The sequence below is a fragment of the Bubalus kerabau genome, chromosome 7 (assembly GCF_029407905.1).
Source record: "Bubalus kerabau isolate K-KA32 ecotype Philippines breed swamp buffalo chromosome 7, PCC_UOA_SB_1v2, whole genome shotgun sequence".
NCBI classification, from domain to species: domain Eukaryota; kingdom Metazoa; phylum Chordata; class Mammalia; order Artiodactyla; family Bovidae; genus Bubalus; species Bubalus kerabau.
The window spans coordinates 90,100,458-90,125,050 of record NC_073630.1 but is presented as its reverse complement, the minus strand read 5'-3'; the positions used below and the strand labels follow the sequence as shown (position 1 = coordinate 90,125,050).

Sequence of the window (24,593 nt, the reverse complement as noted above, 5' to 3'; positions counted from 1 at the left end):
TAATCACTAGCTCTGTATTATAAGCAACTTGAGGACAGACAATATGACTTATAATTCTTGACTTCCACTGCCTATATTAGATGCACATGTAATTTTCTTAGCTTTGCAATTAATTTGCTTATTGAAAATTAAATTTGTGGCTCTTCTGGAAAAGAGTGAATCATAAGGTGATTTTAAGAAGATTAGAACTTGTTTTTACATGGCTTGGTGTCCACTCCCATGACTGCTGCGTTTCCTGCTTCCAAAGACAGTCTAGACAAGAATATCATCTAAGTGTCCTGAGGTAATGCAGTTTCTGAAATGGTCAGACTTGTTTTCACTCCCACAAAGAAGACAAAGAGTCAGTTTAAAAGTATATTTTTAATGTACGTATCTTCTGGGTCCAAGGTGGCATAATATTATATTTGAAAGACAAATTTATGCATTTCATTAGTATTTTTTTCAGAAGTCAGTATTCTCCAGGAAGTATATATTTTCTGAAATTTCAAGAAAAATTTTAAAATAAGCTAAGAATTAATTTCTTCTGATACTGTCCAGTATGTCTTAATCTATTCAGTAATATGACCAATGAAAAAGATTCTCATGTGTCACCACATTTGAGATGGTTCAGTTGAAAAAAATTGAGACAGCTTACTGAATTCCTGGAAGAAAAAAAACCTCTTTTTAAATGTAGGTATAAGCATGTTACACTTAAATATTTTTACTTGAGATGAAAATTTCTTGGGGTGAGAGTATCAGTAACAAATCATTCTTTTGTCTCTGGATATTTGGAACATTTGGGTCTATACATCCTCACAGATTAAATGATTATCTGTTTGTTAATGCTAGGAGAGCTTACTTCTTACAATGTTTCTTAAGTTTCATCTGAAGAGAATGGCACATGAGTTCATCTATTGTGCTAACTCTAGTCTATTACTAAGAGCAGCTTGCCACCTTATGTTAGGAAGGTCCTGGGTCTCATCCATGATGAGTGAGTGGGAAAGAGTATCTTGATTGATTAACTGTGTCCTGTGTGTGTTTGAGGGGGTGTATGGGGGATGGGAAAGGGAGCGCACCATCTGGTTTCAAATATTTTCAGCCCTGACCCAACATGGAAAGTATATTATGTCAGCAATTAAATGTTTTCTTTTGGGGTATATTCAATAGGAGGCCCAAGAATAATGGAGTGGGTAGTCTATCCCTTCTCCAGTGTATCTTCCCGACCCAGGAATCAAACTGGGGTCTCCTGCATTGCAGGTGGATTCTTTATCAACTGAGCTATCAGGGAAGCCCCAGTAGGGATAGTAATCCTGGAAAAATATTCCCTTATTGCTGGAATCAAATGTGAGTGAATAAAGGGGCTCCCTGATACTATTAGGATCTGTATTTGTCAAGGCAAGACAAAGAACCCTTCTCTCTCACTCCACAGATGATGTTCATGGCCCGGGGTGTCTTCCTGGCTTAGAGAACCCACCTTTGGGTGATCCTGTGGGCGTTTCCTCCGTGGTTGGCCTGCCCCTCTGGATGCCAGCAGGTGTGGTTGCTGCAAAGTCGTCGTCTGTGCCACTAGGGGTTGAGAAGGGGTCCTCTGGGGTTCCCTGGCTGGCAGGATTTGCTCCTGCTTGTCCTGCAGGAAGGATTCCATTCTGGGCATCTGGATTAGCCTGACTGGTGGGCAGGATGGCTCCAGGGAACAAGGGATGAAAGATAAGGCCTGTTAAGATTTGAGAGGTCCCTTGCTGGAATGAGAGAAGAAAATAGAAGACAAAGTCAAAAGAACACATTTTAAGGCTGGTCAACTAGCCTTTTCTTCTTTGAGAGCAGCAAGTTTGAGTAGGATTCGCAGATGAAGAGGGTAGAGTCAGCAAAAACAGTAAAGATTGGGCATTCCTTAGAGAAAATGGCCCCCTAGCCTGAGCCAACAGAGAAGGCAATGGCACCCCACTCCAGTACGTTTGTCTGGAAAATCCCATGGATGGAGGAGCCTGGTGGGCTGCAGTCCATGGCGTCGCTAGAGTCGGACACGACTGAGAGACTTCATTTTCACTTTTCACTTTCATGCATTGGAGAAGGAAATGGCAACCCACTCCAGTGTTCTTGCCTGGAGAATCCCAGGGACAGGGAAGCCTGGTGGGCTCCCGTCTCTGGAGTCGCAGAGACTCAGACACGACTGAAGCGACTTAGCAGCAGCAGCAGCAGCCTGAGCCAAGTCTGATGCTGGTTTCATTACTAAGGATCCTTGCTATGCTCCATTTTTCCCAGAAAGGGAAAGCAAGAATCAAGTCAGTCACAGGAAAAGGAACAATGCATCACTTGTTCATATAAATTGTATTTGGAAGTAGAACTAAGACAGAAACTCCATACAATTGCAGCAGGCTATATTTCTCTTATTGACCTAAACCACAGTCTCTCCTTTGCCCAGACTTTTCAAAAAGTAATTTAAGAGATTAAAAATCAATGGAAAAATGAAGTCAAGTAGATTAATCAATTCATATCTCATGACTTTTATGCTTGCTTTTGATATATTTTTTTCAAGGGCATTGGAATATTCAGTCAAGAACATTTCTTTTGGCAATTCAGCCACTGGTGTATTCTTTAAGGTTACTCAATGGATCTCCTTTCTATTGGACTGTCAGTGATTTGCACACTGGTATTGAATGTTGTTGGTACTTAGACCTGTTGTTCTTCCCCTGGGAAAAAATTACCATGAAAAGTTCTTCCTAAGATGAAATACCTGGAAATCAGCTGGTTTTGAAGAGAGTTCAGGCAGAAACAAGTTCTCTGGGACCTCCCAGTTCTGATAGCATTTTCATAGAATAAAAAGGGTTAAGAACTTATAATTAAGATACAGGTCTGTTTCTTTGAGCATGGTTCTCAATTGTTAGCATACACAAATACCACCTGGAAGGCAGAAATATGCATTTTAACCAGCACTCCAAATTGTCGTGGTTTGATGGTCCAGGACTGACGTTTGGAAAACACTGTCTTAGATTTATGAGGTACTGAAACCAGAATTAGGCTTATGCTGGATGAGAGACAGGAGTAGAGTACAGAAGTTTTCAAACTGGGGATTGTGACATCCATGCACTTGAAATAAAGAAGACGTACATCATTAAAAAACAAGGCAAAAATAATAGACTATAAATTACCAGTGCACTCTCTATAATAAGGGTAAATATTGTTTCATAAAATGTGTATATTTTAGCAACATGAAAAATATAACTGTTACTGTGCATTTCACTAAAAAAACTTGAAAACCTCTGGAATAGTGGATAGAAAAATGGTTTTTAATCTAGATCTACTGTTTTATTGACCTTGGCACCTATGTTGCTAAAGTTTTTCTAGCCTCTGTGTCTTTTTCTGTTAACTTGTGTTAAAAATCTCTAATTTGTAATCTGGTGAGTATTAAAGTCAATATACATAAAAAGAAAAATCCACCAAGGTGCTTGTTTTATAGGATCAGGTCCATAACTGGTAGAAATGGGTGTTCATGTATCAGTGTTGGCAAAACAGCCCCATTATTTGATTTTACTTATGAACAATTAAGCAAATCTCTACTTTCCTTATAATACAAAAATTTAAAAACTATCTTCCCAGATATTTCCTCTTTACTTTAGTGTCAAGTTTAGATACCGTTAATTCAAATTATTTTTCTCTGAAAATGACTGGAGAAATGCGTAGAAGTGCCTAGACATAGTACTATGAGTTTTTGGGTTCAGCCCTTTAGTTATTCATATGTCTAGAGCAGGTTTAATTTATCATCATAAGATGCTAGAATAAAAATATATTTTTCTACAAGCATTAAACATTTAAGTAAAAAAAAGAATCTTTCCTGAGATAAAGATCAATATGTATATGATTCTAAATCTGCATGTATTTCAATAACTTATAACACTAGATTTTAATCAACTTTAAATAAAATTTAAAAATATGCATTGACTTTCTGGATAGACCTGAATCTGACATCAATATGTGGAAAACAAAAGCTAAGTCAAATCAGTGGAGAAGTTGCTGAAGAAGGATGATGGAATCCCTAGCTGGAGAAAAGATAACCTAATGAGAAGACCTATAAAATTGTTCAGTGTATGACAGCATGTACCAGGTTTAGGGGCTGAGGTCAAAAGTTATATGAGGATAGGAAACAGCATTGTGGTAGCAGTGAAAAGAACTTGAAATACTAGGAATTAATTTTTTTTTGCTTACCAGTTCCTCTGAGCTTAGGATAGTACCCTAAAAGGAAAATAATAACACATATTACTAGACAGATTTTAATATATTTGAGGCAATATATATATATCATAATTTAAAAGCTTAAAATGGTTTTAAAGAGAGATATATATATATATATTTTAATTTTCAGCAATAATTTAAACTGGCTTTGAGACTTTTATTACAAAACTCAAGTCAGCACATGGTATTGGACTGCTAACATTTTTTATCTGAGTGATGGGAGGTTTTATGCATTTCAAAAATTACCTATTTTCTATTATTAGGTAATATATACACATTAGAGGAAACTTGGAAAATGCAGACAGCCATAAAGAAAAAAAAATAATCCCATCATGCAGAGTTGATGTATTTTCTTCCAGATGTTTTTCAAACATTTCTTTTTTACATGTTATAGAAGTCACATCATTTACACAATTTGTGTCTTACCTTTTCTTTTAATACTACACAGCAATTCTTTAACCATGTTGCCAACAAATTTTAGCAAATGTACTTTTGAATGGTCACAAGTATTTGCTTTTATGCTGTACAGTTTACATAATAATTTTTCTTCTGTTTAAATTTAAGTTGCACCTAATATACTTCTCTGGGGGCTTCCCAAATGTGCAATGGTAAAAAGTCTGCCTGCCAAAGCAGGAGACCCAAGAGTCGTGGGTTCTTTTCCTGGGTCAGGAAGATCACCTGGAGTAAGAAATGGCAACCCACTCCAGTATTCTTGCCTAGAAAATTCCATGGATAGAGGAGCCTGGCAGGCTACAATCCATGGTGTTGCGAAGAGTTGGAAGCGACTGAGTGACGGAGCACACACACAGTATTCGTCTTTACTATAAAAATATTTTGATGAATGTATTTGTAAATAAACCTTTTCTGTATTTCAGATTATTTCCTTGGGATGTGTTCCTTGATGTGGAATTAAGAGTTAGTGTGAATTTTATATTTGATTCTGCTTTTAGAAGTAAAAACTCAAGAGGGAGGGGACGTATGTAAACTTATAGCTGATTCATGCTGTTGTACAGCAGAAACCAACATAGCATTGTAAAGCAATTATCCTCCAATTAAAAAAAGGAAGAAGTAAAACCTGCCATCTGATGCTCATATTTGATCTTGGGTCTTGGTAATTGTATCAGTGATCTCAAGAATTACCTTTCACAACGGAAAAATAGAGAGAGAGGAAAGTTTATCATTTTTAGGGAAAAGACATATAGTTAATAAATAAATTTGAGATTAAAAAATCCCCCACACCATCAATTTTTAGATCAGTTAATTAATTAATTCATTCTTTTTTTTTTCTTGACAGTGTGGTTTAAAGGATTGACTGATTGCTTCATCTGTGACATTTACTGTGTGATATAACTGAACAACTAACTGTGAGTGTCGCTAGTTACTCATCTTCACATTGGAAATAAAAACATGGACTATAGAAGATTATTAGAAGCTTAGATGAAATAGCACATAATAAATAAAAAGTGTTTAGGACAGTGCCTGGCACATAGTAAGTGCCCAGTAAATGTTCTTGTTATTATCCTATTTGTAGTGTTCATACAGTGAGAGAAAATTGAAAGCTTGGCAACTATCTGGTGAATTGATACAGAGTTAAATATTTCACACTAAGATGATCTAAAATAAAATCATATTATAAAATAATCTTACCTGGGCTCCAAAGTGTGCTACAATAACCGGTAACATCTGAAAAAAAGAGAGAAAAATTTAGTAAAAATATACTAAAAGTTAAATTCTGGCAGATGATGTAAATATCGAAACTTTCAAAATAAGTACACAATATTTATTAAATAGATATTCCATTTAGTGTGTCATCTAAAATCATAGATATTGACTCATGAGAAGGATGGCAATTGGAACTGATTCAGTTTGTGAAAAGAAGATTAGGCCCAGAGAGATTTAGAAACCAGCTTAAGGTGGCACATTTAAAAGGCAGAAGTTAGTAAATTGGATGAAAATAATTTTGTTCTCAAGGTATCTGAAAACTTAAAATTATTCCAAGTAATCATGATGATAAAATGTATGTTTCTTTTACATGGCATCTCAGAAGATACATGGAAACATGTACTGGATATTTTAAAATAATCAAGATTTCTTAAAGCATATATAGTTAGTCTCACAATGGTTGCCTGGATATTTTGCTATTAAAAGAGGCACAAGCAGGAAATTATGGATGATATTGTTCAACATCCCTGGTCCTAACAGAGTTCTTAGCGCTAAGTGAGAAACACTCTACTGGTCACTGATGACTATGTGAATGGAGTGAATTTGTAGCTGGAAAGCTCTGGGTGAGGTGTTGGTATGCTCTAGCACTCTAAGATCTAACTTTAGGGTTTGTTAGAAAGAATTAGGGTTTTAAGGTTTATTTTTATTTCTATAGAAATCCAGTGTCATAAAACTTAATCAAAATGGGACTTTTAATACAACCCAACCTAAAAGATTTGAAAGTCTTATAAAAAGACCTTTATTATTTCTCAAGAAGTTTGTACAGTAATACCCATAATGCCCAAAGATAAAAAGTACAAACATTTAGGAAAAAGCCTTACTCTCAGTCAGATCCTTGGCTACTGACCATAAACAAATAGTCTTCAGGGTGGCAATGAAAAAATGGATCAAAGGAAAGGGACAAAGGATTTGGGAGAAAACAAAATGGAAAGTTCTTCTTTAAAGGCAAATTAGAAGGAACAAAAAGATACAAAGAGGAAACCACAGATGTCTAAAAACTATAATGAAAGATAATTAACTAATGTAATACCAATGTAACAGTAAGGAGAGAAGTTGTTAGTTTTTCATAGAGAATTTGTTTGAAATAATAGCTAAATGTATTGAATGATTACCATGTGATAGGTACTGTTCTAAGTGTTTTATGTAGATTTACTCACTTAATCCTTCTAACAGCTCTAGTGGTAAGGTTCTAATTAATTCCTGTTTTAAATGATTAAGAAAATGAGTCACAGAGGGTAAAGTAACTTAGCCACATAGGGAGTGAGTGGAGAGCCAGGATTTGGCCAGAAGTTGTGTGGTTCTAGAGTTCATTCTTAGCCGCACTGGACTTGCTTCGCTAATGAGAGCTGTGGACATGTGCCCAGGTTTCCGGCAGGGGATATAAGGTATTCTGCGTAGGGAGAGACAGGGTCAGAGCCGTTGCGCCTGCACAGGAGAAGGCATGTATGAGGACCCTTGGTGGTGGTATAGCCTAGAGACTTTGAAGAAGCCCCACAGAGAATGAGGATTGATTTATATTATTGGATGAAGGGGCCATGCATGTCAAATGTCTCTACCGAATCTTTAATACCATCTACAGTGCCCACTACTGCCTTGGACTCCAGTGGATATACTCTTTGGGGAATATGAAGATGTACTAAGTCTGACTTTGAGGTTAGAACAGGGCAGCAATTGAAACTGAAACTGGGGGCAGTTGGCAGATGGACTATACCAAGGTTGTGCAGTAAACAACTCTCTCTAGTCTTTTTCAGAGGATCACTCTTATTATTAAGATATAAATAACAGAAAACACTTGGAGTGAAGGCTCTAATATATCTGTAAGAAATAAGTACTGACTGATCTACGAATATATACATCAGTATTAAAAAAGAAATGTAACAGTTAGTTACATTACAGAATTTTACAAATATGAGTAAATTAAGCAGTATAGTCTTTTGTGTTGTTATCTTGGACAAAAGAAGGTACAGGGAAAACCATTGGTTGAATACGATGTAGAATTTAAATTGAGCAGCTTAAAATAATTTTGTCAATTAAACTCAGCTTTGATTATAATTACTAATTAATGCAAGCTTGCTACTGTAAGTTGGGTGTCCATAGTGGTAGGAAGATAGGATATAGTCATGCTTCACTTTTTGGGAATGTGTATTAAGTCTTACTTTTTTTAATGTCTTTGGACTCACAAATTCTATTCCTAGTCTTAAGGAAAGAATCACCAATATGGTCAAAGACTTAGTTAAGGGATGTTCACTGTGGTATTATTTATGGAAGTAAAAATTTTGGAAAAAACACAAACTTTTGCAATATGGTGGAATACTAAGCAATCATTGAAAACAATATTATGCTATTCACAATATTATAAGTGAATATTCAAAATATAGGAAAGTCTTTTCAAAATGTATTATGTGAAAAAGTTAGATTATAGAACATTAAATATAGTAAGAACATATTTTCTTTAAAAACTATACTTATATGCATAGAACAAAGACTGAAAGGTCATACTCTAGAATGCTGACAGGGTTTAATTCTGACTGGTAGGCTTATGAGTGAATTTTAGTTTTTCCTTTTCTTATCTTTTTTTCTAAATTCTCTGTAACTAACATATAGCGTGTATGTAATAATCAAGAAACTTCTACAAAAAATCAGACTATGTGGGAATGATAGGGACTGAGGGTATGTGTTAGGGAGAATAAGTTAATGATAACCAATTAGTCATAAAGAATCACTGTATTTTTCTCCAGAGTCATTAAACTATTTAGAGAAATTCCAAGAAGAAAAGTTTGGGCTTTGCCGTTAAAATGCAAGCATTTCTAAAAGAGGTGGTGTCCTAAGTATGTCATTTAAATCTTTGTGTGAGAAGGCTTTGGGGAGTTTTTCCTAAAAGCAAATAATTATGGGAGAAGAAAAGGAACTAGAGGATTCTCAGGAACTTGAAAGGAGGCATGGAAAAGGGGCACAAAAAGGAGATTAGATTTTCTGGAAATAAGCTATGTCCATCCCTTGTCTTTTCTTTGGAATGATTCTGGTCACTCAGAAAGTCTTTCATAGAAACAGAGCAAGCTGGAGAAGAATCCTGATGCCTCTCAATTCCCAGCTTTATTCTTTACTTCTCAATCTTCCCTAGCTCTTCACGTTTCCTGTTACCTGTTACAAGTGTACTCTTGAGAGGCGATGGGGCAGCACACTCAGTTTTCTGGGTGTGTTTTCATGGAGTTTCAGCAAGAACCAAATTGCCAAAGATGGTCATAAGTTTAATAGGACCTCCGTCTGCAAAGTGTCTGGGTAAAATTTTCAAGAACCTTGAAAATATTCTTTCCCCTCCTTTAGGCTTTCACCTGAGGGGAAACGCCAGTGTTAAACTGAGCAGGGCTTTGAACTTACTTGTGGTTGCAGCTGCTGCTGTACCTTCAGTCCCCCCAGGGCCAGTGGGAGGGTCTGTGTACCAGATGGCATCCCTGCAGCAGGATTTAGCTGTAGGGCAATGAGGAAGATTGTCTTGTTTCAATTTGAACATCCAGGATATGAAACTGTATTTACTAGATGTAAAAGGGAGGATTTACTTTGCAAATCTATAGTAGATGACATTGCTTTTGGAATTAGGAATACAAATGAAGTTCAGAGACCTGTTTAGTCTGCTAGTACAACCGTGAAGTCCAGGACTAACTTTTCTCACACTCAGGTTTCCTTTGGCATTTAACCCATTCTCCTGAGGATTACTTAGATGATCTCATACTTGCCTTCCCCTTTTGGCTATGACAGCAATGGTTCCAGGAATTTTCCTGATAGCTTTCTTATGAAGAAAATGAGTTGCTTCATAGGTATCCCCATGAAAATTGTGAGGGTCCAAATAAAGTAGCTTGAATATGATCTAGTACTACATTTAAATCTGACCACTGGGGAAAAACCCACTTTAAGCAGGGAAGAAATTTATTAATTATTTTATTCCCCAGACAGATTAAACTATACAGACATTCTATGAGAAGAATGTAGATTTTCCCATCCCTTCTCATTTGCTCTTGTTGTTGGGGTGATAATAGCAGTCATAGTGTTTGGATGTCGTATAGGCTGTGAGGAAGATGTGAAAAAGTGAAAGTGTTAGTCGCTCAGTTGTGTCTGACTCTTTGCGATCCCATGGACTGTGGCCTGCCAGGCACCTCTGTCCATGGGATTCTCCAGACAAGAATACTGCAGTGGGTATCCATTCCCTTCTCCAGAGGATCTTCCTCAGGAATCAAACCTAGGTCTCCTGCATTGCAGGCAGATTCTGTCTGAGCCACCAGGAAAGCCCCGTGAGGAAGATATGTTGGAGGAATGAGAAGGGGGGCTGAGAGAGGAGGTGAGAACTAAAGAAGTAAAGACTTGAGAATTAGATTAATTCCTTTAGAGATAATCTTAAAGATAAGAACAATTTTAATGTTGTATTGAATCGTATTCAGCTCTCTTTGACTTTTCTCTGTCACCTCTCTTTCCGTTTATCTACAGTGAAATGTATGTATGTGTACATCTGTGGATACCCACCCCCCATATATACACTCAACATGAGGTATTATTTTTATTTAAAAATGGACATTAAAATGATATAAAAGGTACTTACCAGTTGCAAGTCTGACCCCAGTGTGAGCATATGTGTCAAAGGAATTAGACTTAAAGAAGAGAAGACCTGCAGGGCATTGAAATTAATATGTGAGACAAAAAGTTGTCTGGTTTTACAATGCCATCAGTGGTTTATATCCTCAAGTACCATTACTTCTATCGCAGGTGGATTTACCATGAAGCTAAAGCTTCAGGGCCTCTCACCAGCATTGCCCCTTCCATGGCCCTTGGAGGTACCCAAGCAATGTGTCAGGTTGAAGGTATTTATCAGCTTAAAAGTGTGTAATTTACTCATTTCTTATCTCACCGTGAATTTTTCACTTTAGTAACTAATTTTTCATATCTAATTTTGTATTCTTTTTTAAGGAAAGTCCTCTAAGCTTCAAGTTCCTTAAGGCAGAAGGTTGGCTAGTGACTTGAGTATTGTGTAATGTCCATAGACCAAAATGAAAACTTTATGCTAGTGTTACTGTACCATTTTCACAAAGTCTAGATGTAGGTAAGGAGAGGTCTTTTTGAACAGAGGGAGGATGGGAAGAAGGGGGAGGGTAGCTAGGAGACCATTCAGTTTTCAAAAGTATTTAAATATGCTTCAATGACAGATTTTACAGTAACACATCAGTTCATCAACAATAATAGTTAAAACCACTAGGAAATCTGCAACTGTTTTTATGGATTACCTCTTAATCCCTGTAGGTTCTGGCAAGTACCGTATTTGCTTAATTCTCAGTTCTTCAAAGGCATAGATGACCAAGCTTTTTCAATAGGTGTAGCTATTGCTTTTCAGAATTGACTAGATTTGGCTGCTGAACCAAATTATTACTCAGACAAAAGGAATAGGAATGAATATGTGTTGAAATAATAAGAATGAAATAAGAAATATTAATTAAAAAAGTATGTTTCTTGTTTTTATTTCCCCCCAAATAAGGCTTTTCTCTCTCTTGCTCAGTCATGAAACTTTGGGTGAATCTTGACTTTAAATCCACCAGCCTTAGCATGTTCGCTTTGCTGGTCTCCAGATGTTCAGCATTGTAGGACTCTTACCTGACTTGGCTGCTGTGGGTTTAGCAGTGTTGCCTGATCTGGAACAAGCTTGGTAGGAGGAAGCACCAAAGCAGGGTTGAGCTGCATCTGTGATAACAAATATTTGACGAAGCAGCATCTACCATTTTTCATGTGTGTTCACAAGTCTTTTTGAGTTTGCCTTGAGTCTGAACTTAAAGAAAGCTAGCAGAATACCAAGTGAAGAGACCTTATATACACACACTGGACCTGTCATGACCAGCTCTCCCTCCCCCACATTGACTGGGAACAAGACAAAGAATTATTAAACTATTTGGTAGGATGAAGTTATCCAGTAGGGAGCATTCCTCCAGCTCAGGCTTGAGAGAGCAGACCTCAGAGTAAAGAAACTTATGTCAGGTGATCTGTAAAAAACTGAAAGAAGACTAAGGTTTAGAAAGAGAATGAACAAGGAGACTTTAAAAATTCTCTTCTCCTGGATGACCTGTTTTAAGACAGAAACAATATAACTTCTAGCTTTACCCATTCCTGACTGAAAGTCATGCCAAGGTTGAATCTTAAAGGACAACTAAATTTAAACTGCTTATAGAATATTTCACCCCCACCTAGGGGTAGGAGCAAGGAAAAAAAAATTTAATAAATATTGTAGAGGTATAATTTCAACTTTAAAATGGTTTGAGGTCTTGTATCCATTTATTTCCAGGAGGTAATAAGTTTACCCAAAATGCAAAAATCTGCCTTTAGCCCCTGTGTGTTTTGAAACAGTTTTAACTCCCTGGAACATTTTGTGCATGACAGGAGAGGCAGCTGTAGAAAGGGAAAGTGCCAGACCAGGAAGGGTGCTGTGGGGAGGGACAGAGGGTGAGTAGGGCACGTGGTTTTCTGGTGGTAGTCATTTCTTTTCCTCCTCTGGGACATAAAATATATAGTCCACACCTCAGCTCTGTACACATTTGCTTTTTCCTAATGCTTGAAGATAAGTTGCCTCGATTTCTACTGCATTTTCATGAAGCTGTCAGCCTTGAACCTGAAAAGTCACTCGTGTAATAGAAATTCAGTCCCCTGCTTGGTCAGAGTATTTTCTTAGTGTATTAAGAATAACTGAATTTTAGGGGTAAAAGTCTTTTTGAGTCCATATGACCTAGTTGTATTATTCTAGTTTATCCATGAAACCGAGAAGCACTATGACCTGCCCACAGTGATTTTATGAGTTGTAGAGCCTGTACTAGGAATTCCTGCAAGGACTTTTAGTCCTTGAAGAAATGAGTCCTTCTATTTGCTTCTCTTAGCCTTCCAGCTGCATTCAGGTGGAAGCTTCCTGTCCAGGCTGACTCTAGTTGGCCTTTGCTCCTGGCTATGTCCCCAAGGATAGTGTCCTGTGGCTCCCCCAGCACTGCACTGACTCTTGGGTCACTTGGGTAAATCCTGGAGCTGACAACGCCTCTTGACTTCACTTTGGTCTTTTCCCTCAGTCATAAGAGAGAGGATTGGCACTATCTGCCCTTAGGAGTCCCTTTAAGCCTTAAGATTATGTAAGTACAAATTCTGCAAAGGTGTTTTCATCTCCTATGATTCATTGTCAGCATGGTATTCAGAGGGATCCTTTGAAAACTGCAGTCTTGTCTGTTCATGTCTTTGTTCAACCGCTGCCTTAACCTCTGTTTTCACTCAGAGTAAAAGTCAGGGACACTACAATGGCCCAAAAGGCCCTCAAACCCTGGCCCCCCAGCACCTCTCTGAACGCCCACTCGACCTCATTTCCTCTCATTCACTCCATTACTGCTACTTAGGCTCTTTGCTGTCTCTGGGACACCCGAGGCCCATGCTACCTCAGAACCTCACTGCCACCTGTTCCCTCTGCCTGGAACACTCTTTCCCCAGACATTGGCTCACTCCCTCACCTGCTTGAGTTCACCTTCCTTTTGAGGCTTACCCTGACCACTCTCCCAAACATCCAAGTGTCCCAGCTCCAATGTACGCCCATATTCCCAAACTTTTGATCTATTGAAACAATTGCTAGGCTACATTAAGTGTTCATATTTTCAAATCTATTCTTTCATATACCTTTATGATAATTCAACAAATTCATTTACAAGTAATTGAAAAAAAAACCTTGCCCCTGTGTCCCGAGTTTTTATTAGATAAATCCTACTATGATACCTAATAGACATTTTAATGTTACTTCTCACACTTCCTACACCACTGATTCTTGCTGCTCTCCCAGTCTGCATGAATCTGTACACTACTCCTTGGTCCACCTTGAATGATAGCTATGCTTCTAGAAAGTTTTGTCTTGAGTTTTCACAAATTATATAGTAATTTAAATTCACAAGAGATACCCAACTTAGAACAACCTTTTGGCAAATTTATTCAGTGAAGTGCAAAAATCCACATTAAAAAAATTAACTTCCTAATTTACCTTGTTTAAAGATTAAATTTTTGCAGGAGACTTCTTTAAAGAATGATAAATGTGTGGAATGAAATAAGAAGGAGGTTGGTTTTTTATGTTTGTTCCATCCCCTCCATGAAGATCACCCTGTTCATCTCCTTCATAGAACTAATCATGGTTACAATTTATAATTTATCATTAAAAATAGTCCTTATGAAGGATTATGTCTTTTTTTTTCTCTCACCATTCTATTTTTAACAACTAGCACATTATTTGGTATATAGAGAGTTTTCAATAAATATTTGTTGATTGCATGGATGAGTAAGCAAGTATTAAGTGAGCTTGAAGCCTAATTGAGAATGTTATTTTTGTTCTGCTAATTCATAGTAAATATCCTTAATTTTTTTTCTCATTGTCCACACTGAAGCATCGCAAACAAAAGGAAATTTACGTAGCGATCCAAACCACTCATATTATGTCTATAAAATATTGGAGGATAGTTGGAATACACGTTTGAATACTAGGTTCTCTTTTTGTTAAACCTGTTATATGTGAACTTATTTTGTGATGAAATGTTCTAAGTAAAAAATATTATCTGCCTTCTAATATCCTCTTGTTATTGCACAATTTGGTAGACTTTTTAGAGTTTTTATAATTTAGATGTTTTGTGTTTCCAATTAGAAAACTCAGAAAATGTAGTTTACATCTTTAATCATGAAAAAATAATTAGTTGGCAAGAAAATCTTAACTTCTTTTTGGAAGTAAAATAATTAGCCACTTTGAGCAGACATAACCCACCGCATCCCTTTTTCTCTTAATTTCTGCCCTATTGCTCTGTCAAAAATAATCAAAGAATATTCTACCATGATAAAGTGGATACAATGTAAGTACGTTGGAATATACACTAATACTTCATTAGCTTATCATCTTTCAGCTTGGGAAATAAAAACAGGAAACTAAGGGAATTGGTCACAAACAGAGAAGTTTTGGCAGAGAGGGAGAGAGAGGTCTACCGTTAGAGATGCAGTTAAGGCTGGGTGGTGCATAAAATAAACAGGGTGTACTTACCGGTAATGACAGAGTTGATCCTAGAAGACAAAACAGTAGAATCGCAGCCTTCATGTTCAAATTGTTACCTGAATCAACAAAGTAATGTTATTCTTTCACTCTGTTTTTTTCTTTTTTGAGACAAAGTGGTACGTGAAAAAAATGAGTGGTCTCTTTGAAACGTGGTCAGTTCTGTTACCTTTCTCTTCACTATGGAAAATGTACAGGTGAGGTGATTTCTCTAGTCTGTATGCTGAAAATTTTTACCCTTAGGTGAGCTATGAGTGTGTAGGAGGAATTTAAATTTGACTCCAGGAGGCTGGCAACTGAGGGGCCAATCAGGACTTAGCTGCCAGTGAAGTCATTTGGTTTCTTTCATTTCCCAACACTTCATTAGGTGCGTTATTAGCTGCAGACATCATATTACCCAATGTCTGCCATTTGAATAGAGGGTATTCAAGGAAGACATGCCTTGTATAATTAAAAAAGTGCAGACAATAAAAAGTTACAATCTTTCTTCACTTCCATCTCCTTCCCAAATGACTTCCCAGAGTACCTGTTTTATCATGTGTACATGGGCACATAAATCAAACATCAAAATATAGCTGCCTATGTTAAAAAATGAGAACTATTATGTATATTTCTCTGCAATTTACTTTGTTTTACTTTATAAATAATCAGCAACCTATTTGTCAATAGGTATAGATTTATTTCATTTATTGAATGGCTGCATTATATTCCATTTCCTTTTGGTGCACAGTTAATCCATTTTCATTTTAGTTTGTAATTATAAAAGTGGCACAGTGAACATCCTTATAAAGTTTTTTCACACAAGTGGGAGTATTTTTTTGTAAATATTTTTCTTAAAAGTACTGTACTAAAGGATATGTATGTTTAAAATTTCAATAATGGGGGAAATGGCCAGATTGCCTCCAGAAGCATTGAATGGTGTATTTTATTTCAAATGGGGGAAAAGCTACAGTAATCTAAGCAAAATGCAGGGGTCCACTGAGGTTTCTTTCACAAACAGAACAATGAAGTGCTCACCATAGGCTTTCAGGGCCCTGGGCTTTACTGGGAGTTTTCTTTAGCCTTATGTGTAAGGAGGGAGGTATGCAAATTCTTAGTCTAAATCAAAGGTAAATCTGTGTCATGCTAGGGTTTCACTTGGAAGGCCAGCTTAGAGTTGGCTAGTTTTAGGGTATAGAATGGGCTCCCCAGGTGGCACTAGTGGCAAAGTGGTAAAGCACAGTGGTAAAGTGCTTGCCAGTGCAGGAGACGTAAGAGATGTGGGTTCGATCGCTGGGTTGGGAGGATCCCTTGGAGGAGGGTATGAAAACGACCCACTCCAATATTCTTGCCTGCAGAATCCCATGGACAGAGGAGCCTGGCAGGCCTCACACCATCGGGTCCCAGAGTTGGATATGACCGAAGCGACTTAGCACACATGCTCACAAACTATAGAATGTCTGAGACAATGAGTTGTTTCCCAAAGCTTTTCTATAACTATTCATTGCACAGTCAACTTTCATTACAGTCAGGTAAGAATAGGGGACACACAAAGGTTAACCAGTATACCCTTGGTAAGTGTAATAATGTATGTGTGTGTGCTCACTTGCATCTGAGACTTTTTGTGACCCCATGGACTGTAGCCCGCCAGGTTTCTCTGTCCATGGACTTTTTCAAGTATGAATACTAGAATGGGTTGTCATTTCTTACTCCAAGGGATCTTCCCGACCTAGGGATCAAACTTGCTTTTCTTGGGTCTCTGGGCATTGGCAGATGGATTCTTTACCACTGCATCACCTGAGAAGCAGTTAAGTGTACTCCTAGGAGTATTCACAGGTATGGAGGGGAGCTTGGTTAATTTTGTTGGGGGCAGGAGGGCAGAGAGGGCTTACTAGAGGAGGTGACTTCTGAGCTGTTTTTGGAGAATAAAAAGGATTCATTCATTGTGAATGCAAGGAGAGCATCCAGGCAGAACAAGTTTTTATAGATGGAGGACAAATGTTATTGCTCCTTATCACAGGAACAAAATGAGGTGAGGGCAGTGGTGAAAGACAGGGTTGGAGAGATACCTAATTTTAATCACCTGTAGTATTTTTGTTTTTCTGTTTCTCTTAATATTACTTCTTTTGGCTCTCCATCGACATTATCTCCTTCATCTCAATCAGACAGAGCTCTTTCATTATTTCCTGATTGTATGTTTCTCTTGAACTAGATGGAAAGTTCCTGAGCCATGTCTTGTGATTCTTCAGTGTCTTCTATGTTAATGTCTTTGCAGAGCACCACATGGGTCACTGCATGTTGATGGATAAATTGCAGAGGTATATACTGTCTGATTGGACTTCCCTGGTGGCTCAGGCGGTAAAGCGTCTGTCTACAATGCGGGAGACCTGGGTTCGATCCCTGGGTTGGGAAGATTCCCCTGGAGACGGAAATGGCAATCTACTCCAGTACTACTGCCTGGAAAATCCCTTTGACAGAAGAGCCTGGTAGGTTACAGTCCGTGGGGTCGCAAAGAGTCGGACACGACTCAGCGACTTCACTTTCACTTTCACTTTCATACTGTAGGGCGCTGGAGTGAGGTGGAGTTCAGAGAAGAGACGGGGCTTTAAGCGGATTTGAAGAATAGATATGATTGATGGGACAGTGAAGAGCATGGTAAATGGGGTAATATTAAGAGGGGCACTGACACATAAGGGCGGAGGGATGTACAAGGGAAGAAACAGTATGTTCTTACAGGCTTTCATAGGCACGTTTATTCATTCTTTTATTCTGTCAGTTTGTTCTTCTAACCCGTCAACTAGCATACATTCACTCTATGTTCTGCTCAAATTGTTTCAGTTTCTGGGAATAAAACAGGGGCAAAAATCCCTGCCCTTAAGGAGCTTGCCTTTTGTGCTATGCTATGCTAAGTCACTTCAGTCGTGTCCGACTCTGTGCGACCCCATAGACGGCAGCCCACCTGTCTCCCCCGTCCCTGGGATTCTCCAGGCAAGAACACTGGAGTGGGTTGCCATTTCCTTCTCCAATGCATGCAAGGGAAAAGTGAAAGTGAAGTTGCTCAGTCGTGTCCGACTCTTAGCAATCCCATGGACTGCAGCCTAACAGGCTCCTCCGTCCATGGGATTTTCCAAGCAAGAGTACTGGAGTGGGGTGCCATTGCCTTCTCCGTACCTTTTGTGGGGGGGACATTAAATATTTGAGCCTCACTGAGTGGGAGGGAGGCTATGACACTGGGGAATCCTTTTTCCTGAGCATTATTTTCAACAAATGTGTAGGGGAAGGGACTTCTTTAATTTTGTTTTCTTTTTGGAAGAAGTAGAGTTGAATTTTATGCCACTGTTGTTCCTGGGTTTAGGTGAGGAGACTTGGGTTCTGTTGCCAGCCTAGAGTTTGGTGCCAGTGGTTAGCCGATTCAGTTGAATCACTGTGTGACTGTCTGGACATCAGGTGATTCAGGGAACTGACAGTGCATCAAATGCCTGATGTAGACATGTCTCCAACCCCAGGCTATAATGGGACATACCCTAGCTTGGAAACTGAGCAGTTCATAGTTTTTGGCCAAAATAAACATGGGCAGTAAAGAAAGTGGAGTACTTTCTTAGATAAAGAATTTTAACTTCGAAAGCTGATAACTTGCAATAATATAATTATGGAGGTGGGAGTCAAGAAATATGTAATATAAAAGGAGAAAATTACTAAATCTTTCGAAAACTGAGAGACATCAGTAAAAACAGAGAGGTAAACTGAGCAGTCCATAGGTTTTGACCAAAATAAATGTGGGAAATAAAGAAAGCAAAGTACTTTCTTAGACAAGGAATTTTAACTTTGAAAGCTGATACTTGCAATAATATAATTATGGAGGTGGGAGTCAAGAAATAGGTAATATAAAAGGGGAAAATTCCTAAATCTTTTGAAAACTGAGAGACATCAGCAAAAACAGAGAGGTAATTTATTTTTCTTAAATGGCTTCGGCTATCAGGATTCATTACAGTATTTTGTGAACTACAGGCAACACCTAGCCCTGTAGGTCTAGACATTTCTTGGTATTTCTTATTGGCTTTAGTTTATGTTTCTTTGATTTATGGACACTGTCTCCTCAGGAAAAATGCACATATGCCCATGAACACAATGTGTATCCACCAACTTCAGGGGTTTCATGGATCTCTCCTGAGAGCCCCGCTGTGCACAACCACTCTTTTGTTGTGTTCCGTCGCTCAGTTGTGTCCAACTCTTTGTGACCCCATGGACTGTAGCCCACCCAGCTCCCATCTGTCCATGGGATTTCCTAGGCAAGAAAACTGGAGTGGGTTGCCATTTCCTTCTCCAGGGGATCCTCCCAATCCAGGAATCAAATCTGCGTCTCCTATGTTGACCGGGGTGGAGGGTGGTGGTTCTTCACCACTGAGCCACCTGGGAAGCATCCACTCTACTGTGGTAGAATTTCGATTATTTTTGGCAGAGCAACAGGGTGGAAGTTAAGAGAAAAAGAGATGCCTTAGATTATGTCTGTTCAAAGTGGTAATTAGTTTACTTCCAAAAAGAAGTTAAGATTTTCTTGTCAACTTTATCACCTGTAACCAATGGCCAAACCACTCTGCCAAGAATTCTGGACATATTTTCCCAATACCCAATCTAAAAAAACTTCATGAGATTAGTAATAAACCTATATAGTTTTTTTCCTATCTAATAGAATTTTTTGTGTTTAGTCGCTCACTCATGGATTGTAGCCCACCAGGCTCCTCTGCCCATGGAATTTTCTAGGCAAGAATACTGGAGTGGGTTGCCTTTTCTTACTCCAGGGGATCTTCCCAACCCAGGGATCAAGCTCACTTCTCTTGCATCTCCTGCAATGGCAGGAGATGTTCTTTACCACTAGTGCTACCTGGGAAGTAGAATTTTAGACACACTTAATTCACTGGCTGTCCTTCTGGCATTCATTCATCAAAGCACTCCATAGAAAAGTGGCTCTACAGAAGGTTTTTGAGCATATATCCTTTTCTGTGGGTAGTACAGGTTTGTGTTTGAGGGTGAGAGCTTGAAAATGAAAATGTTAGATCTGGATATGGGTTTTGATAGAGGAGCAGGTGAGGAGATATTTCATTTTGATGAGACTGAGTTTGTCCAGGTCTTTTGTTGATTTGTGCACTTGGATAAAATTTGGTGTGATCAGCTTTTTTTTTTTTTTTTTTTTGGTATAGTCAGTTTTGAGGTGGCTTTCAGCTAGGTTAAGGTTTTAAAGTGTTTCATGAATACCAGATTTTAGAAAATGCTTTGAGAGTTCAGAGTTTGATTGACTATAGAGTTTTATATAAATTTTTGGAGAGCAAGTGCCTGACTGAAGAGCATTTTTAGGAAGTGCTTTGGTCAGGACAATTCTTTGCCTAACAAACCCCTCTTGGATAACTGTATGGTAAGACAACACCTAATTAAACAGCTGTTTTGGGGTGCATTTTAGATGGGTTGGTTCTTTGCTTATTAGTTATTCTTGAATAGTGTTTTTTGTACATACAGGTCTTAGCTGATCACTGTTTTCCAACCAGCTGTGGAAAGGGAAACACTTTTTTGATGTTTTTTTATAGTTTTTGGAGAGTTTGTTTAGAGGCAGCTGTTTTGGATGAGTATTGACTTGTTTTGAGTGAGTCTGTTTGGGGTAGCTCCTTGCTGAACAACTTCTTTGGACAAAAGAATTCTCTGCAGATCAGCTTGTCTTGGGTGAATTTGTGTAGAACCAGGTCCTGGCTAAAAAGCTGCCTTTTGATGAGCTTTGGATGAGGAAGCTCTTTTCTGATAAGTTGATTTCATATAAACTCAAATAAACATTTGGGGTTGAGTTTGTGAATGGTAAACTTTGTTGATTAGCTGGTCTTCAGTGAATTTGTTTAGAGCCAACTCTTGGCTGACCAGTTATTTCTGGATGAGTTTTAAATTGGGACTCTTTTTTTTAACTCATCAGGTGGTTTTAGAACAAGTTGAATTTTATCAGAGTTTTATTGAGATGAAGCTGGCCTGCTCTTTTCTTGGTTCTACTTTTCCTTTGCTGACTTACGAGATTGATCAGTTCAGTTCAGTTCAGTTGCTCAGTCATGTCCGACTCTGTGATCCCATGAACTGCAGCACGCCAGGCCTCCCTGTCCATCACCAACTCCTGGAGTTTATTCAAACTCATGTCCATTGAGTCGGTGATGCCATCCAACCATCTCATCCTCTGTCGTCCCCTTCTCCTCCTGCCCTCAATCTTTCCCAGCATCAGGGTCTTTCAAATGAGTCAGCTCTTCGCATCAGAGAGGTAAACAAAAAAAACTATCACTGTATCTTAGAAGAGAAGTAAGAGAGTAAATTAGTGGTAGTGTCTTTATTTGACACTCATTTTACTGGGCGTTCTAATATAGCTTTTATTTGGCTGTATAGTTAAGCTGTATGATTTTCTCGATTGTAGACCCCAGGCTAAATACTCCAGACAACCTCCTGATCGTATTTTAAAATCACCAGATGTCAAGGATATCCTTAAGTGTCTATTGTTGGACAATTGTTATCAATTAGTCTAGGTAATTTATGTTAACTATTAGGAGAAACTGTTGATGTGGGGTGGGGAGGAATTTCTTGTCTTGGGGCTCACTTTAGTGGCTAGTTTTACATTGTGTCCTCTTCCCCTTCCCCTAAACCCAACTGAGTTCTGGTCTTATAACTAATTATTCAAGCACATAGCTGTTAGATATTTACTATTTTTCATACAGTGGTGATGAGCTGGAAGGTTGCCAATTTGTTATCTATGATGTAAAATGAGAATGCTGCTGCTGCTGCTGCTAAGTCGCTTCAGTCGTGTCCGACTCTGTGCGAACCCAGAGACAGCAGCCCACCAGGCTCCCCCATCTCTGGGATTCTCCAGACAAGAACACTGGAGTGGGTTATCATTTCCTTCTCCAGTGCATAAAAGTGAAAGTGAAACTGAAGTCGCTCAGTCGTGTCCAACTCCTAGCCTACCAGGCTCCTCCATCCATGGGATTTTCCAGGCAAGAGTACTAGAGTGCGGTGCCATTGCCTTCTCCGAAAATGAGAATAGACAACACCAAATATACCCAAGGCCAACATCTTGAAGTTTGGATGGAGGTGGAGAAGTCTGTACAAGAGATTGCAAAGCAGCAGCACCACAGGAGTAAAACTTGGAGGGGACAGTTTTAGACAGGGCAAAGTAAGAGAATTTTTGAAGAATGACAAAGTGATCAAAGTGTGGGGAGTTGATAAGAGATAAAGTGTAATAGCTACTGAAATAAGTCCATTTAAATTAGCAGCAAGTAAATCATTGGTGAGGGCTTCTTTGGTGCCTCAGTGGTAAAGAATCCACCTGCCAGTGCAGGAGATGTAGGTTTAGTCCCTGGGTGCAGAAGATCCCCTAGAGAAGGCAGTGGCAACCCACTCCAGTATTCTTGCCTGGGAAATCCCATGAACAGAGGAGCCTGGTGGGCTACAGTCCAGGGGTTCACAAAGAGTCGAACATGACTGAGCGACTGAACAACAGCAGTGAAGTCATTGGTGAACTGAGGAATTGGAATCCTGGGATGAAAGCTGAATCAGAGGACATTGAGAGGTGAGTGAAAGGTAAAGATGTGAACACCAGATGATAGGATATCTGTAGATAACTCGGCCTTTTGAAGACTTTAGCTGTGACTTGGTGAAGAAATAAAGGAGTAAAGGCGCTGGGAAGGCAGGGTGTTTTGTATCTAGAGCACAAATAGAGGGTTTGATCTTTGGCTGGGCCACTGTAACAGGAATAAAGACAAGTAAGATGGAAACCGGAGAAGGCAATGGCACCCCACTCCAGTACTCTTGCCTGGAAAATCCCATGGATGGAGAAGTCTGGTGGGCTGCGGTCCATGGGATTGCTAAGAGTCGGACACGACTGAGCGACTTCCCTTTCACTTTTCACTTTTATGCATTGGAGAAGGAAATGATAACCCACTGCAGTGTTCTTGCCTGGAGAATCCCAGGGATGGCAGAGCCTGGTGGGCTGCTGTCTCTGGGGTCGCACAGAGTCAGACATGACTGAAGCGACTTAGCAGCAGCAGCAAGATGGAAACAATTGCAGGCAGATTTGTAGATGTAGTGGCAATACATTGAGGGAATTGTTAAATATTAGGTAAGTTCATTTACTAAGAGCTGAGGGAGAAGAGCGAGAGACTGAGATTTTAGGCTGAAGAATATATAACATAATCCTTTTAAAACTGAACTGGGCCCTGTGGAGTTCCCCCAGGGTCAGAAGCCTTTCTGTGTCTCCCATTTCTTGTTTACAGAAAAAGGCTTTAATCTTCTAGACCTTCCCTGAGTTCCAAAGAGCAGATTCAAAGTTACTACCTGGGAAAGTGAGAGAATGCAAAAACAAGGGAAAAACAAGCCCAACGTAATCTCTTCCATGACTGGTAGCTTAAACCAATGCCTTGATTTATGACCCGACACTGTTGAGATAATGTCCTGTGGCTTCAACCGGCTGGCCCCAAACCGACTTAAAATTGATGACACAGGGAGGGCCAATTAAGAACTGAAACTCCCGAACCATCACCAAGGCTCTAAGTCAATTATAAAATGCCACAACCATCGCCTTTTTCTCTCTCCTGGAAAGAAGTTAAGGGATCACAAGACGATGATTTAATAGTTTGCTTTACAGAAACACATAGTTCAATCACAATCACCACAGTGACACATCAAGCAAAAAAAGCAGTTCTAGGAAGTCTGCATCTGCGTCTTATCAGGAAGCTAAAATCATGAAGAGTCCTGCCCACTCCCCTTTATCATTTTTGCCTTTATAAACCTTACAACCTGGCCAGGAAACAGGGTGCTTTTGAGACAGTCAACATCTCCCATCTTCTGGGTTGGTGCCCCCTTGACTACTAACCTTTCTTTGCTCCAGACTTTGAAGTTTTTGCTTCTTTGGATTCACTGTCCATCCAGCACATGGACTTGGCTTTGACAATACTTTGAAGTGTGAGTGAACATGCTGACTAGAGACTGGTGGTCTGGGGCAAGCGTGTCTAGTAATTCCAGTTGTTCTGCTGTGAGATCATTTCCAATAATCCTCAACGACTTGGTTAAGTGGTGTGGGTTCAGATAGATGTGTTTTCAGTAAGAAGTCTTTATTATTATGGACACTTAGCCATGGTGCTGAGGATAGTCAAAACTTTAGGGCAAGGATGGATCTAACCAAGGATCCTCACTTGGGATTATCCCTCTTCAAATCTCTTCCTCCTCCCTACTCTTTCCAGCCATTCACTTCTCCTTCTTTAACTGAAACAACATGGAGAAAATAAAAGCCATTATAGGGAAACTCAAGATCTTATCTTCTCAACCTACCTGCATGTGGGCTTATCTTTCATACTACAGTGGCAGACAGAGAAGGCAATGGCACCCCACTCCAGTACTCTTGCCTGGAAAATCCCATGGATGGAGGAGCCTGGAGGGCTGCAGTTCATGGGGTCGCTGAGGGTTGGACACGACTGAGCGACTTCACTTTCACTTTTCACTTTCATGCATTGGAGAAGGAAATGGCAACCCACTCCAGTGTTCTTGCCTAGAGAATCCCAGGGACGGGGGAGCCTGTTGGGCTGCCGTCTAT

The 24,593-nt window shown here is 39.1% G+C and overlaps 1 protein-coding gene across 1 annotated transcript; it reads right to left on the bottom strand.

Moving 5' to 3' along the window:
• Positions 1–461: 461 nt before the first annotated feature.
• Positions 462–24,006, bottom strand: AMTN (amelotin). The gene is made up of 9 exons (XM_055587482.1): positions 23,877–24,006; positions 15,002–15,069; positions 11,566–11,652; positions 10,523–10,588; positions 9,310–9,399; positions 5,857–5,892; positions 4,183–4,209; positions 1,454–1,718; positions 462–641 (listed from the first exon to the last, which is right to left on the bottom strand). Exons 1-9 carry the CDS (start codon positions 23,935–23,937, stop codon positions 631–633), a joined length of 711 nt encoding a protein of 236 aa, XP_055443457.1. The 5' UTR covers positions 23,938–24,006; the 3' UTR covers positions 462–630.
• Between the last annotated feature and the right edge of the window lie 587 nt (positions 24,007–24,593).